The sequence below is a fragment of the Homarus americanus genome, unplaced genomic scaffold (assembly GCF_018991925.1).
Source record: "Homarus americanus isolate GMGI-L3 unplaced genomic scaffold, GMGI_Hamer_2.0 scaffold8995, whole genome shotgun sequence".
In the NCBI taxonomy this organism is placed as follows: Eukaryota; Metazoa; Arthropoda; class Malacostraca; order Decapoda; family Nephropidae; genus Homarus; species Homarus americanus.
Genome location: NW_024736506.1, coordinates 226,230 through 243,121, shown reverse-complemented (window position 1 = coordinate 243,121; position 16,892 = coordinate 226,230). Strand labels below are relative to the sequence as shown.

The following is a 16,892-nucleotide window of genomic DNA, read 5'->3' as shown; positions in this document are numbered from 1 at the left end:
CACCACCACTACCACCACCACTACGAACCACCACCATTACCACCACTTCCACCACTACCATCACCACTACCACCACCTCCATCACCACCACCACTACTACCACCACTTCCAACCACCACCACTACCAACCACTACCATTACCACTCCACCACCACCACCACTACCACCACCACTACCACCACCACTACCAACCACCACCACCACTACCAACCACCACCACTACCATTACCACTCCACCACCAACACCACCACTGCCAGCACTCCGTCCAACTTGAGATTTAAGATGAAACATTTTCTACTTAAATTCCCATCAGGCAGACGTATGCTTTAATCAGGCAGAATTATGCATGGACAAGCAGGAAGTGTCGGACGCAAATGTTACCTTAAAGAGTTTTGTTGTTCCGGCTCGAGTTATAGTGAACATTACCAGCCATGACGGCAACAAGCGGGAGGCAGAATACAGTACGGTATACTGTATGTTCTGCGTAATAGATATAACTGTCGATTACTGATAATATTTATGTATTTATGTTTATGGGGGGAAACTTCTGACTGGCCATAGACAAAGCAGTGTTCATTAAAACTGCTAACTACAATGGAAAAAACACGAATTTCCCAAGTTCTTTCTTGTAATTATTCATATCTACCGTGATTTATATACACAGACATGGGTCACGATCAGATCTTATATCTTGTATGGGGATTAGACACATTAGTTTATTTCACCTGAAGACTAACGACCTTAACCTGCCCTAACCCCCTCAGTTAGCGTTAGTGTGGTTAATAACTTTCATATAAAAATAGATACTGCAAATTTCCACACATTATAAATACCACAGCTAAGGCACATTATATTTACCACCGCTATACGTCTTAGTGTTAACGGGTTAGTGTGATCGGTACAGGCACAGTACTCGACCACATTCACATCCCAAACTGTATAGTGAGTACCCATTCACAGATGGGTGGACTCTGGATATCTCAGGCACGAATCAGCGATCTATATACCGGGGGCGGGCGCTGGTGACACTAAATAACTGGAAACTATATTAAATACATGTTCCTCTTTCCTGTTTCAATATGACTTCTATAAATTAGAAATTAACTGCCGTACCTACACGGCCTTCCATTAAGGGGCGACAGTTACTTAAAATTTATGGTATACACTATTTTTTGTCACGGTGTAACCTTCTGACATCCGGTGTATGGATAGAAGTCTCTCTCTCTCTCTCTCTCTCTCTCTCTCTCTCTCTCTCTCTCTCTCTCTCTCTACGTTCGTTTTCTCCACCACCCTCTCATTCTAAACCTTCACCAAAAAAAATATTTTTGTTTTCATATTAAGTATCTAGGTATCTATCTATCTCTTTCAAGGCCTCATTAAAAACCCATGATGTTTTGTACAGAGTGAGCGTGTTTGTGGGAGACTGTATCGACCTCTTAACGAGAAACAGAGAAAACATTGACCTCAGGCTTAAGGATTATGAAATTTACATGAGTCTCCCCTTCCTGATTCTGCTCGCGAGTGCAGTTTTCTGTAGTGCGTTTCACCATAACAACAACAACAGCTACCGTCACTCCTACTACTACTACCACCACCACCATCACCACCTCATTCACAACTACAATTTCTACTACTCCTACTACTATTACTATCGCTACTACCATGACCACAACTACAAGCTCTTCTACTTCTCCTTTTATTACTACTACTACTACTACTACTATCGCCACCACCACAATAAAAACCAATACAACCACCCGCGACGTAACTACTGCTACCAACACAACAACTATCACAATAACCAATACAGCGATACCAACATACCGACATCTCGCGTTCGGCTACCGATTTCACGAACGGTGCACCGCCTGTCGAACCATGTGATAAATACAACCGTTTTTCGATATATATATTTTTTTTATTGCTTGTAGGTAATATATATTTTTCCTCTGGATCGTCGATTATATTCAGACCCCAAGTTATAACATTTGTTGTGACTTTTAGGAAATACTATCATAAAATATTTCCCGTACTCTCTATAACGTAAGGAAATAATACTGTATCATTCAACTGTGAGTCTTTTTTTTTTCTTCAATATATAAGAGTTTGTTTGTAATGATAATAAACCTTAGAATGAAGTCATATTATTTAGTGGAGAGATGAATTCTATCTCTCGCTTTCCTCAAAAATTTTCAACTACTGTGGTACTGTAATGTACATTCTCCTGAAATATTGACCATTGTACAGCATACCACCAGCCCACTACTACTACCATAACAACCATACTACTACAACTACTACAAAATAATAAACAAATAAAATATAACGGTTAATTGACAAGTACAGCTGCCAGAGATTGAAAATGTACAAATGACATAAGTGGTATATAATAACAAGGGGGAGAGGGTCATTTAACAAGGAATTTCAGCAGTTACAGTACAAAAGTGAGATTGGCAAGAAGTAAACACACAGGGTATCTACGAGTTGTTGATAATTTTTAGTATGATTGGAAAGGGGCTGATGTTCTTATGGCGATTAGTGCATGGTCGTATGGGCCGCATGCGGACGAGGGATCTCAGGTGGTAGCAGTAGAGGGTGGAGAGGATGGTGTTGTAGCTTCATCTCAAACTGACAGATATGGTCCTGAGTGACAGACAGATAAGCAAACAGACAGACAAACCGACAGAAGGATTCATTATATAAAATAAAGTCGAGACGTTATTGAACTGAACGCTAAACACAGAACCTTGATATTGGTGCTATATAGAAAGTCCCTTTTCATAAAGTACAATTTATATAACTTGCATATATGACAAATATTATATCCGAGGCGAACATAACCTGTCAGACGGATTATAGGCGTAAATCTCCAGCTATCAACGCTTTCACAAATAATCCAGATGAATCCGTCTAGTTTTCCGTCAGTCATAAACTAACCCGAGAAGAAAATGGATTGTGATGGTGTTAACATTGTGGTGATATAAGAATAAAAAGTCTACGATATTCACCCTTACTGATCACGTACACAAGGGTGATGATGCCTTCACTTGAGCCTGAATCTGGATATTCAGTTGTTCGTGACGTAAATCTTTCCACTCGCCAGCTGGTGATGTGAGAGCGAGTCGTACTGAAGCACTAGAATTTTCGTTGTAAATATGGAGGACAAAATGGCGTCAGAATTTTTTTAACCTCCGAGAAAGGATAAAATCTAACGTAGGACTCGTTAAGACTAGGGCCCTGGTGCGTAAGACTGTCGTAAAGTTGCCCTTGTGGCTAAATATTCGGTATTTTAAGATTTTGGTCAAAACAGCCACAGACATTTAGACCCGGAACACAAACACACATACATCCATTTAAAACCCGCTACACAAACACCGCAACACTCAAAAACCCGCAACAAACACACACACACACACACACACACACAGAGGACCAACCACAAAGCACGTAACAGATCAACAACAACTTCCCGTTACTCCCCGCCATGACGTGTTTGGTCTAATACATAAAGAAAGGTTATAGCCAGGACCCGCGCCAAGCTTTCCTTAAGAGCACATCTCAAAACACAAACTCTTCAGACCCATGTTGTGGTAGAGGCGAGGTTACTACAGCGAGGAGCAGGGAGTTATCACCTCTGTGTATCTGGTCAGTAAGAGCGAGTGTCGATTTTACCTTTGTGTGGGTACGCTTACGTATTCACACGCTCCCCCCTATTTATATTTTAGTTTGTATTTTTACACGAGTGTCAGGGGAAAACGGGACATATTTACCGGATTATTTATGAAAACGATGACGACCGCCGCCGGATTTACCACGAACGATGAAAGTGAAATGTGTTTACGTCGGGTTGGATATATACGCCAGTAGCTCTGGGTGTAAACAATGACGGTGGAAGTACAGTACAGTGTATAAATTGTTATTTTAGCAGCGAGGATTTTCTCTCTCTCTCTCTCTCTCTCTCTCTCTCTCTCCTGTTAGTTGTCTCTCTGCCTCGCTCTCTTTCAGTCTCTCTCTCCTTTCTGGGACGTTATGAAACAAACAAATCAATGAATAAAACATATAGATAAAATACACAAAGACAAACAATACGCAAAAAAAAGGGAAAACCTCAATGAATGAAAACCAAAACTAAAACGAGAGACACGATAACAAAAACCTCAATCACAGATCCACTTCTCTCATTCAGCACAAATATTTATAACCAGTTGAAGGAGTTGGCTACACCCTCGAGTGGTCACCCCAGCAATAAACTCCACGACAGCTTACTCCCACTTTGAGACTCTGGGTAAAACGACGGCTGGAGGGGACAGTAATGTGGTTCTTGGGGTCCCAGTTACTGCAGTTAATAGGAGCTGGTACAGAATTGACCTACACTACTGTAGACTCTGTGGTAGTATATCTATGACCGTGAGGAGGTGACGGGTCTCTCTCTCTCTCTCTCTCTCTCTCTCTCTCTCTCTCTCTCTCTCTCTCTCTCTCTCTCTTCAATTTCACATTTTTATTTAAATTTCACAAATTCTCTTTCTATATTTATCTATCTATGTATCTATCTACCTATCTATCTGTCTAACTATCTGTGTATATAAAGACAGATTTTTTTTATTTGGTCAGATATGAAGACTAAGGTTTAACAGGATAATGGTTAACTACCTTCACTACAATGGTTTAAGACTCATGAACGATGATGATAGTTTATTCTTCTGAGGACTGGTGTAACTAGATATGGATTGACTAGTCTTTGGATAATATTCTAACCACTTGAGGAAGGAAGTTTAACCCATGACATCAGGACAAAATGATCACCTGAATATTATCCCAACTTTATCTTATTAACCTGATGATTAAACACACTGTAAGCACCAGAGGCAAATGCCGTCTACTTATTTATTTCATGTGGCACCACTGTATATGTCAGCTATCTGGAAGACGTGGCACATTGTTACACGTCAGCTGGACAGGAAATACTGTATGTACCTGTTTTCATGTAGTCTTTATTTGTAACTTTAATTTATATCTAATAACGTTAAGGAGGAACATAATTTGCTCGAATAATTATGTAATAAGTATTCATATATGTGAGAAATATTGGCGATGTCCTGCTGTTATGTTTGGGCCGTTGGTGTGCTGGCCGCTGCTCGCTGCTCACAAGTCACTACCTAGTGTAGGGCCAGTCCTAGGCTACTGTATACCCGACAGTCTAAGACCCCTACGTCTGGTATACTGGTGTTCGCCCAGTCCTTCCTGCTTTGTGTCAGGTGAGTTTTTGCATAATTGTGATGTAAAGAGAACAGTCACATGTAAATGAAGTACACAGTGTATTATATCTAGTGGTAATTAGTTCTGTTGTGTGTAAGACTGTTGGGCTATTTATTTTAGGATGGTTGGTGCGTATAGTACATAGGCCCACTGAAAGTACCCGTGGATGAGTCCTAGCTTGGTGAGCATTATTATCGGTGTTGTTGTGGGCCTCCTGCCGTTATCTTCACCAGAGGAAAGTTACTGTTATTGTGTTCTTCAGTAAAAGTAACCTTTTTTTTTCATCTGAATGTCGGATTAAGTTCTTTTTTTAAATTTCATTATATTTTGTTCAGTTTATTTGGTTATTATTCCATGAAAGGGAGTGTAGCGGTCGAGTGGATACACTTGGTCAGGAGCGGATCCAGGGGGAGGGTCCTGGGGGTCCGGACCCTCCCTTTTCCTCAGAAAATTCCAATCGTGTTTTCCTTAATGCAGTATTGTACTCAGGCATTTTTTGTAAAGTAAAAAGTAATTACTATTAACCTCAGAATATCTCCTAATATAAGGTGCACATGGCTTCAAAATGGCCTCAAAATGCCCTTGATATTGGTCAGATTCCAGAAAAAATTCTGGGGGGCTTACAGCGCCCCCTAAACCCCCCTGCTGGGTGGGCTCGGTGTGCTCGCCATGTTCCCCCATCCCCTGTTGATACTCCTGGATCCGCCCCTACTGGTAATTAAATTATCTGCCGAGATATATCTTCAACTGAGATTTTTATAACTCATTGAAATAAAAAAAATTAAATGTCTATGGAATCTGGTCTTTCTGGGCGTAAATATTCCAGGCTTACTTTACATCACGAAACTAAAGGGTCAATTTTCTTATTCGAGAAACCTAAATGATAACTGTATTATAGAACGTGCAATAAACGGGAACCTAAAAATCAATAGGACTAAATTAAGTCTGATCATTGTGAAGAACATTTAAGTTCTTTTCAATGACATTACCATATCTTATTGCTGCTCATTTTTAGGTTCCTGTTTATTACATTTCCTAAAATATAAAATTTGCAGGAGGAAAGAGAATAGAGATGTTATCCCAATACAAAGTGCGTTTTCTCTTATTTCTCTGCCGAAGTTTTACACGGGACCCTTAAGAATAAATTTAAAATACGTAATACTGTACAGTACTTACTTATCCTCTTCGTCCCTGGTCAGCATATCGAATAAGAAACATGAATATTAATATCACTTATATTTTCATCTTCTATTTTATTAATTCAAACATACAGTAAAATTACAGAGATGAATGTGAATTAAGGTGTCGAGATTTCTAAATTACATCAGGGATCAACATTGGCCGAGCTGTGTTTTATCAGTACATCACAACACGGTTTCACGGACACAAAATACTGCCTGACAAACTTACTTACATTCCTCGAAACGGTAATAGACTTTGTGGGCCAAATTTACCAGTTGATTTTTGCTAAGGTGTTTGGTGAAGTCCCACATGCAAGGCTACTAGTCTGCGTGATCCAGGCACTAGACAAATTTAGTAATTGTCCATCAACAATAAAAAATTATGAGAGATAGAAATATTTATTGGCAACTAGGGCTAATTTACCACTCTATTACGACAGAACGGCAGCACACCCAAAGTGATAAACTGCAACAATTGTTGCAATTGCTGCTCAACTGTTGCCCCAATTGCCAGAGAACTTTAAAAAAAAAAAGTAGCTATAGCACAAGAGGTGGGCGCCTCAAACTGGTTAACAACGTTACCGATAAGAGCAAAAGTCTTTATCCTTAATAAACAAGAATTCACAGGTGCCATTACTTTAAGGTACGGTAGGCCAGTAGAAGGTTTGCCCTCCCAATGCGTGTGTGGCTCTTCCTACAACATTGACCACGCCATGGTGTGTAAGAAAGGGGGCTTCGTATGCATGAGGCTTGACGAAGTAAGGGATCTAACAGCATATTCTCTAAAGGAAATCTGCCATGATGTCACGGTGGAACCGACCCTCTTTCCATTGGACGGTGAGAATCTCCATCACAGGACTTCAAACACATCCAACGAAGCCTGTGTGGACGTCAGTGCTCGAGGATTCTGGACGCGAGGACAGCGAGCCTTCTTTGACATAAGGATTTTCGACCTCATGGCCGCATGTCACCGCAACCTAGCTCTAGATGCTGCACACAAGAGGAACGTGAATTTACAATGTTGATCACGACAGCTACACTCCTCTGGTGTTCACAACCTCTAGCGGGATGGGACCAAGTGCAAGATGTTTCTATGCAAGATTGGCCAAGATGTTATCCGAACAGAAGCAGCAGCACAGAAATTACCTTACAGCCTGGTTGAGATATCGACTGTCCTTCTCGCTGCTTAGGTCTGCATTGCTTTGCCTCAGGGGAACGAGATCTTCGGTCCCAAAGCCGACAACGGTCACAGATGTTGATTTTGAGGCAACAGTCACTGAATGCCGCATAGATATGCGGCTTAACTAACTCTACACAGCCAGGGTAGCTAATTATGTATTAGGATATATAATTTTAAGGCGATAAAAGGGCGGCGAAGGTGTGGCTATTGGGGGAGGCTGGAGACCACTTAAAAAAATAGTAGTAGTAGTAGAAGGAAGTGGAGGCGGGAAAAAAAAGACAACAGAGTGAATAGGGAGAGACAGATTGCAAATAAGAAGGAGAGATAAGCAGCGAGAGTTAAAGAAAAAACATAAATAAATATAACGAAGAGATAAAAAGAGAAATATGAGTGAGAGAAGCAAAGAGTGAAAGATAGTATAAAATACAGGAAGAGTGAGGGATGCATAGTTTGAGGGAGTGAGAGAGAGATTAAGAGAAATGGAGAGAAAGAGGGAGTAAGAGAGAGTAAGAGAAATAGAGAGAGGCAGCAACATAGAAAGAGAGACTAAGAAAAATAGGGAGAGGCACACAGAGAGTGAGAAAAAGAGGAAGAGAGAGACAGACAAACAGAAAGACTCGATAAGGACATTGCAACACAGCTGGTACTGAAGGGTCACACAACCACCTCATCCTGCCAGCACCACAACAGACAGCTGAATAGACAGACACACTGATAGATAGAGAGCTGACAGATAGACACAAATGTAGATATGAGTAGACAGGCAGACAGACAGGTAGATATAAGCAGACAGACAGGTAGATATACAGACACACAGGCAGATAAACAGTTCGACATACAAGCAGAGAGACAGACACAGACAGACAGACAAGTTGATAATTAGATAGACAGACGCGTAGATAAATATGCGAATAGACAGAAAGATACACACACACAAACAGATACATAGTCTGACACATAGATGGAATAGATGAGTAGACAGACAAACGTAGAAACAGATAAATAGACAGACACATAGATAGATAGTTAAACAGACAGGCAGATAGATAGAAAGACACATACTGTACGCTTTAATTGGTTTTCTTCCACGGTCAATATTTTCTCCGTTTTTTCTTACTATCATATCAAGAGTGGCAGTGTTCTTATCATGTTCAGAAAAGATTACATTAGGTAAAACGTCCATCTTATCTCTAAATTAGGTGATACTGATTATATTGAGCCTCGATGCTCTTTTTTATATCGTTATCGTATTTGTCTTTACACTTTTACTTCCCTGATTTTTGTGTTAGTCGACGTTCTTTTGTTCATTATATTCTCGTATTACGGTCATATGCTAAAAAGTGTTACATTCGCGAATCATAAAATCTTTTGACAACGAATGGGTCCCAAGACTTTTGCTATGCTTAAACCATAACAAAATCTACGCTTTCAGGTTCTAGCAACACGGTAGGGTTGGTACCCGTGGCTCGGTTTGTTTACACACATTAGGCGCGAGTAACGTGAAAATCATGGCTACTGGGCGGTCAACATACTGTACCTCGCCCAGAGCCCCGCCAGCCTGCTAAAGTGGTTGAGATGCCTCGCTCACCTATTGAGCAACAGCTTGAGTACCGTCCAAAAGGCTGGACTGGGCTGTGGTGGTGGAACGCCCCAATGCCCCGACACCTTCAGCATCGCCGTCGTTATTGAGGACCACAGGGAAAACTGACTAACAAAAATAAATAAATTCTAAAATATTATAGCTGTTGTCTCAAAATTCTAGTGAATAACAACTAAAACTACTGTAATAATAATAATAATAATAATAATAATAATAATAATAATAATAATAATAATAATAATAATAATAATAATAATAATAATAATAAAAATAATAATTAATAATTTATAATAATAATAATAATAATAATAATAATAATAATAATAATAATAATAATTAATAATTTATAATAATAATAATCAGCTTTTCTGATTTTTTACTCGATGCTCTTTTGTTTAATGTTTATATTCTCGCGAGCTGGTATATTCTCGAATCTGGACGATGGACACGATTATGTAGTATGCTCGACTCCAGCAAAGCCTTAAACCGAGTCCTTCGGTAAAGTGGAATACAAAGTTATTATTAACGGTACAAAATCCGACTGGGTTAATGTTACTATATAGTGGAGTACCCGAAGGCTCAGCACTTGAACTGTTGCTATTTATGTAAACATTAACGACATAGATATAGGCATTAACAGCAACACAGTAAATTTGATGACAACACAAAAAATAGAGCGTGTCACTAACTCTGTTGAGGACTGAAAAATTACAGGACGACCAAAACAAACTTATCGTATGGATTGAAAAGTGGCTGATGCAATATATTGCGGGAAAAATGTAAACTTCTAACGCTAGGGAATGTAAATAGAGGAACCAGCTATCTCTTGAACAAAGTAAATATAAAGAAATCCGATTGTGATAAAGATTTATGGGCAATAATGAACTGGAACCTAAAACCTAGTGAGCAATGTGTTTATATACTAAATAAGGCTAACAAAGTACGAGGGTACATCTGTTAGTGACAGGACAGGCGATGTTACTGTATCTGTGAGACACACTTGGATTATAAGGTTCAGTTTTGGTCACCGTACAATAGAATGGTTATTGATTCCCGAGAAAACATTCAGAAAAGGATGACAAACTTAATCCCGGTCATTAGGAACCTTCAGTATGGAGACAGATTTAGAAATTTTAACTTACATTCTCTTGGGAGACGTAGAGTGAGGGGCGATATGATCCAAGTGTATAAATGGAAGATGGGGCTAAATTAATTTAATATAACTAATGTATTATCAAATCTGAAGCGAACACGTAACATTGGTTTTAAATTTGACAAATTTTGATTTAGGTGTGAATTGGGTAACAGTGGTTTGGAAATGTGGATGAGTGGAACAAGTTACCAAATACCATTATTAACTCGATATCGCAAGGAAGCTTCAAATATACTGTAGGTTGGACAATATATTAGTGATAAGGGTTGGGTGTTAACAGGGCTGCCTAGTACGGGTCAATAAGCCTACTGCAGCTTCCTTCTTTCTAACGTTATTGTGTTTACTAGGCAGTCACTTGGATTCAAAACTATGTAAGGAAAATTAATGTTGATGGTTGGGATAAAAGGTGTTTTATATTGGGGAAGATTCCAAATAACGTGGAGGTGAAGAAGGCAGGAAGACGTTTCTTAAAATACATCAATATGTACAGTATTAAAACAAAACATTGACACTCGTTGAGTTAGTGAGGCCGTCAAGAACAAGCAAAAGCAGGATACCATCAAAACTTTTAATATCAAGTTATTTCGTTTATTGTTTTATGTGGTAGTTTTAGGTTCATATAAAAGATCTATATTTTAAATTGATCTGCAAAAAGTATATTTTGTCTTCTTTCTTTTGCACTGAACAGAACACAGAGAACAACACGTAACTTACATAATACTGTTGCGTCACAACACTGATTCACAGCAGCTAACACTCACTAGTACCTCTTATGTCTGCCTTCATTTTCTTCATTAACCCGAACATCACCTTTTCTCTGTCTTTCTCGATACAGTGTTGACACCAAGTCCTCACACACACATAAGCTGGTCCTTGGAAGGCGCTGCCGGTGAAATCGATCCGCATTTTTCTCTTATATGCTTTCTCGTGAATTTGTAAGTGATTAGCTAATAACATATACAACCCAAGTTCCCAGAAATCATTGTATGCTAAACACGACAGAAAATATAGAGTAAAGTAAACAGAGAGCACCAACATGTCTATCACTGTTGCCGATAAATATCGTTTGAGATGCGCGCGCAAGACTCCAATAGGCCCGTCAGGCTCCTCCCCCCCATGACCCGTCATAACATCCAACACAGACGTTCCGTACAGAAATTCTTCCCAGATACTCACACAAATAACTTTGGGGTTTCTCAAGGGTTTTTCACTTTGGTCTGAGGGAAGACTTTCACAAGGTACTCGAAATATTCTTCTTACTCCAGGGACTTCCTCAGGGGATATGAGATCCGTGTGGGGGGTGCGTGTGGTGGTGTAACTCACAGGCACGCCCCGCTCCATGCAAACGCGCGTCTGAAAGGTGGGCCCCACAGGCTTCCGCTGGTACCTCATACTACCCTGACGCAGCTTAAACTTGGCAGGACCCCGGGTAAAATCCTGTATCCTGAAACCTCCAAACTTTTTTTGCTCTTTCATCAGCATGAAAGAGCTCGGTATGGTATTCCTGGTGGTGAGGGAGTGAGTGTGAAACAACGCAGGGTGTCGAGGTCTTCTGAGGATGACCACCTTATCTCTCACCAGCTCACCACTCTCACTGTCCTTCTGAGGATAACCTAAAGTCACTTTCTCAGCGTCGACGACTTTTGGAAATCCTTCGTGGTCAACAAAGGGGATGACGGGAGGTATGTGAGTCATCCTGGTGATTTGGTTGTATCGAGAAGACCTAGACAGTAGGATATGTCTCCCTGGCTGCAGTGACTCTTTCCTTTTGGGATCTGAAAGAAAGAAATATTGGTAGTTTGTTAAAGAAATATATATATATATATATATATATATATATATATATATATATATATATATATATATATTTCATGTAGATCCACAATGAAAACGTGGATAGATAAATCTTGATAAAATCACACGGGAAAAGGGAAACAACAGTACTGGTGTACGACCTTGTGTTGTAATTTCCGTCAGCTCCAACAGACGGCTCATATAAAGATAATTATCCAGTCTGATATCTTACTGTTATCACTTATCACCTCCACCCACCTCCCCCTGCCCTCTGGGTTATCATGACTACCTGGATTTGTCTTACCTGAGGCGAATCAAAATTGTATTTATTGTCTTGTTACATCTTGTGTGTGTGTATGTGTGCGTGTGTATGTATGTGTGTGGGTGTATGTATGTATGCGTGTGTGTGTGTGTGTGTATGTATGTGTACTGTGTAAGTGTGTGTTTTGTGTGTGTGTCAGAGAACCACAGAGAGAAGTTCATGCGACTCACTCACTGTACACATGGTACACAACATGAAGGAGTGAACACCACCAGCATGAAGGTTTATGACACAAGAACGTTTATAAAAGACACAACACTTTACACGTTATTAACTCTATAGTCTTACCGTAGACAGAAAAGGTAGACTACAAGAGACTGAGACACACTGCACCGCGCTCCACTCACTGTATCACGTGTCCTACCACTGGTTTACGTCACATACACACCCTCCCTCAACACCAACACCACCGCCACTGAGCCGCACTCAAACACATCACTACGTCTCACAGTTAACATGAAGAGTCCTTCACTATACATGGTTTAAGGACCTTGTAAGTGGTGTTCATCTATGGTGGCGGTAGACAGGCAGGTGCTAGGAGCGGCTTCTCGGGCCAGAGTGGCGGCTACGACTGCGTGTGTGTATGCTGAGGGTGACGGAGCCACCAAAGGCACAATGAGCACTCAAGGTCATCCATCCGTTCTCTCTCTCTCTCTCTCTTTACTTCTATTTTTGTCATGATTATTTTTTTGGCGATCATCTTCCAGTTCCATAATCATAATGTAATGCATTACCAGCTTTGTTGCATCATCTACTTGACATACAATTTAAAACAGACGGGGATGTGTTTATACAAGTGTCTCCCCTCACACTATATAATTATCAGTAGTTGTGTATGTGTGTGTGTGTGTGTGTGTGTAACCTCCCTAACTCTCGTCCTCCCGTAGACTGTAGACCGAGAAGAAAGGTGTACCTGTAGTTCAATAATTACACCCTCATAATAATACCCCCAGTACCCCGTTAACGGCACCACCATCATAACCTCCCAACAACCCCCATTAAGTTCATCACTAGTGCCCTCTCGTACTAATTGTCTACACCACGTATATAGCATATTAAAATATGCCCAGCACATATGACATCAATAATGCGTGAGTGTAGTGTTTGTGGGTGTAGGAGTGCTTGCAAGGACCTCCAGGGTATGAAGTGGCTCTGAGAAAAAAAATTGCTATGGATGTGGAACTGCTGAGGCTGATGCATATAAAACTCTGGTGGACTGATCAAAATTTAAATTATATCACTGGTATTGTCCTGACTGTGATACCGACGTCGACGAGGCTCTGGTAGAGTATAAAGAAAAGAAAATGAAGTTGTAAGTAGTGCAAGCTGAGTCTTGGGGGTTAATAAATAAAAGCAAGTTAAAAAAAAAATCCTTCACAAGTCTGAGGAAACAGTTGGGATGACATAATTTATTCAAGAGAAGCTACGCTGAGGTTATGGCAGGGACACAGAAAACAGCTGAAGGATGAGAAAAAACTGATGTAACTGCTATTGGTGGTACAGCGGTAACGCGCTTAACTCACACCAATATGTCAAGTGTTCGAGCCTCGGCCCGGACACACGTGAGAAGGGTGTTATCCAGTGTGACACTACCAAAACACCACAGGTTTCCCGGTCCCCGGTTTCCTCCTGTATTACACTGGATAGACCACCCAAGCGGCTGATAAGTGGCGAATAGGATGTAACAGTCAGGAGCCTCAAGACCACTGCCGATGTTGATATGGGAGAGAAACAGCTTAAGATCGTCTCGAGCGTTGGGACAATATCATCGTGTATTGAATCCCAGAGAGTCAATCAGACATAGGAAGACACATGACAAGATGAGTATGTAGAACATTTGTGCAGAAGGTCTGAAAATGATAGTTGTCGCAAACAAAGTGGATAAGTTAAGGAAGAAACCGAGAAACAAGCCACGCGCCCCCTCAGGATCACAGTAGAAAATGAGAAAAACAGTTCCATACTACGAGACAGGTTAAGAACTTAACAATGAGTCAGAATCAAACCTTTCAAAACACAAGTCTAAATCACAGTGATGCGGAGGAAAGAGCACAAGAAATTCCTGATGGGTTAGATTTGATCAGGTTAGGTTAGGTTAGGTTAGGTTATATCATGTCATGTGCAAGAAATACAGGGTGACTGCAAATGATCTTCCTGATTTAAAATATTTATTATAAAGAAAATATCAATGGTAGGGCAAAAAGTAACATACACAATTACAAAGCAATGTTTATTTTTTTTTTTCTATATATATGATATTTCAACAGTGTAGTGAAAACGTATCTGAATAAACAATTACCTAACCGTTGGATGGGGCGCGGGGGGCCCATTAATTGTCCGCTTCGTTCACCTACCTCACTCCCATTGACTTTTTCCTCTGGGATTATGTTAAATGTGAAGTGGTTGTTTCACCAAGGCTAACATCTTTGGAGCAGTAGAAAAACAGGATCCAATACGCTGTTCTTAAAGTTAACGTCGATGTGCTGGAAAATGTATGGAGAGAAACAGAACATCGTTTCAATGTTTGCAGAGCTACAAAAGATTCACATATTGAATGAAATATCATAGATTTTAAAACAAAAATATACATTACTTTGTAATTGCGTGTGTTATTTGTTTGCTCTACCATTGTTATTTTATTTATAATAAATATTTGAAAAAAGGAAGATCATTTGTAGTCACCTGTACATTAACCTTAAATATTATGTAAATAAGGTAAAATGCTGTGTTTTACCAATCCAACCCCATATTTCCCCTGTTCTTCAAAGTTATGTCTATGTTGTTTGATGATAATATTGAAGGAAGAGAAGCATTTACACAAGAAACTATCATCACAAGGACTGCAGAGAGCATAAAACACCTCGGGAACCGTATCTAGTTACTTTGTCGAGGAGCTGTATAGTGTGTTCTATATGTTTCTTTTACTGTCATCGACTGCAAATATTATCCGTTATCAAATATATTTAAATTCATTCTTTGTATTATACTCGTAAGACTTCCAATATGAAGGTCACCGTTGATTATATAGGAGCAGTATATTTTATTTTAGTTCTCCTGATATTATTTCGTTTTCTTTAATAGATAAGATGACCATTTTCGACGAGAATCTTGTTGGAGGGGAGACGATAATAATTATTAAAGTGGTTCTTTCATTAACTTTACCATGGATCAGGAACGGATCTAGGGGGAGGGTCCTGGGGGTCCGGACCCTCCCTTTTCATCAGATAATTCCAATACTTTTCTTTAATGCAGTATTGTACTCAGGCATTTTTGCATAGTAGAAAGTCATTACAATTGACCTCAGAATATCTCCCAATATAAAGTGCACATGGCTTCAAAATGGCCACAAAATGACCATGATATTGGTCAGATTTCAACAAAATTTCTCAGGGGGCCTTACAGCGCCCTCCCCCACCCCCCAAACCCCCCAGCTGGGTGACCTCGCTTTGCTCGCCATGTTCCCCCATTCACAACTTCTCCCCTGTGGATATATACATGGGCAGTACACACACACACACACTCACACACACACACACACACACACACACACACACACACACACACACATATATATATATATATATATATATATATATATATATATATATATATATATATATATATATATATATATATATATATATATATATATATAAGTTTGCGTATTATATGGACTGATGAGTACAGACTAAGGAGTTATTATTGACAAGGCTAATGTATACAGTAAAGGAGAGTGATATCAAGTCCCTAGGGAACTTAAAATACCCTAGTTCTTTTATAGACAAATGCCTTAACATCTCTAAGAATTTTTTTTATAGAACTGATCCCAAACCTCCCGATGACAGTAAGAATCTCTTAGTATTACCTTTTAACAAAGAAAATATCTCAAATTCATCTATAACTGAAAACCTGGAACGTAAATGTAACATTTAATAACTCATGAACTGGTAAACAAAAGTTAATTAAGAACTCCCCCAGCAATGCAGGTGGCTGCATTTACAAGGTTCCTTGCAAAGAATGTAATATGTTCTACTTACGTCAGACGGGAAAAGATCTTATAGCTAGACTTAAACAACATAAATATAGTGTTAGGACAGGAGAAGAATCCAATGCTCTGTTCATTCATTTAAGAGATAATAAGCATTGCAATGACTGGGATAATGCCTCCTCAATATTACCTTGTAATTCAATTGTCAGTAGGAACATTATAGAATTCAATCTCATTAAACATACTGAATCTGTCAACATGAATTTGAGTAATGACATGTACAAGCTGGACAATTTTGTGATTAACAAGATTTATGACCAGGTGAAAGGGTATGGTGAAGATCTGCTGTCCCTAGGGACTTGATCTCACTCTCCTTTACTGTATACATTAGCCTTGTCAATAATTATTCCTAAGCCTGTA

General features: G+C 39.6%; 1 protein-coding gene across 3 annotated transcripts; it reads right to left on the bottom strand.

Moving 5' to 3' along the window:
- Positions 1-10,815: 10,815 nt before the first annotated feature.
- LOC121872180 lies at positions 10,816-13,082 on the bottom strand. Of its 3 annotated transcripts, none has more exons than XM_042374853.1 (2): positions 12,978-13,082; positions 10,816-12,146 (listed from the first exon to the last, which is right to left on the bottom strand). In XM_042374853.1, the coding sequence occupies exon 2, from the start codon at positions 12,064-12,066 to the stop codon at positions 11,122-11,124; it is 945 nt and encodes a 314-aa protein (XP_042230787.1). In that variant the 5' UTR covers positions 12,067-12,146; positions 12,978-13,082; the 3' UTR covers positions 10,816-11,121. The 3 variants fall into 3 exon arrangements, with proteins under 3 accessions (XP_042230787.1, XP_042230788.1, XP_042230789.1); XM_042374854.1 differs by having other exon boundaries at positions 12,776-13,076; XM_042374855.1 differs by having other exon boundaries at positions 12,937-13,076.
- Positions 13,083-16,892: the final 3,810 nt, after the last annotated feature.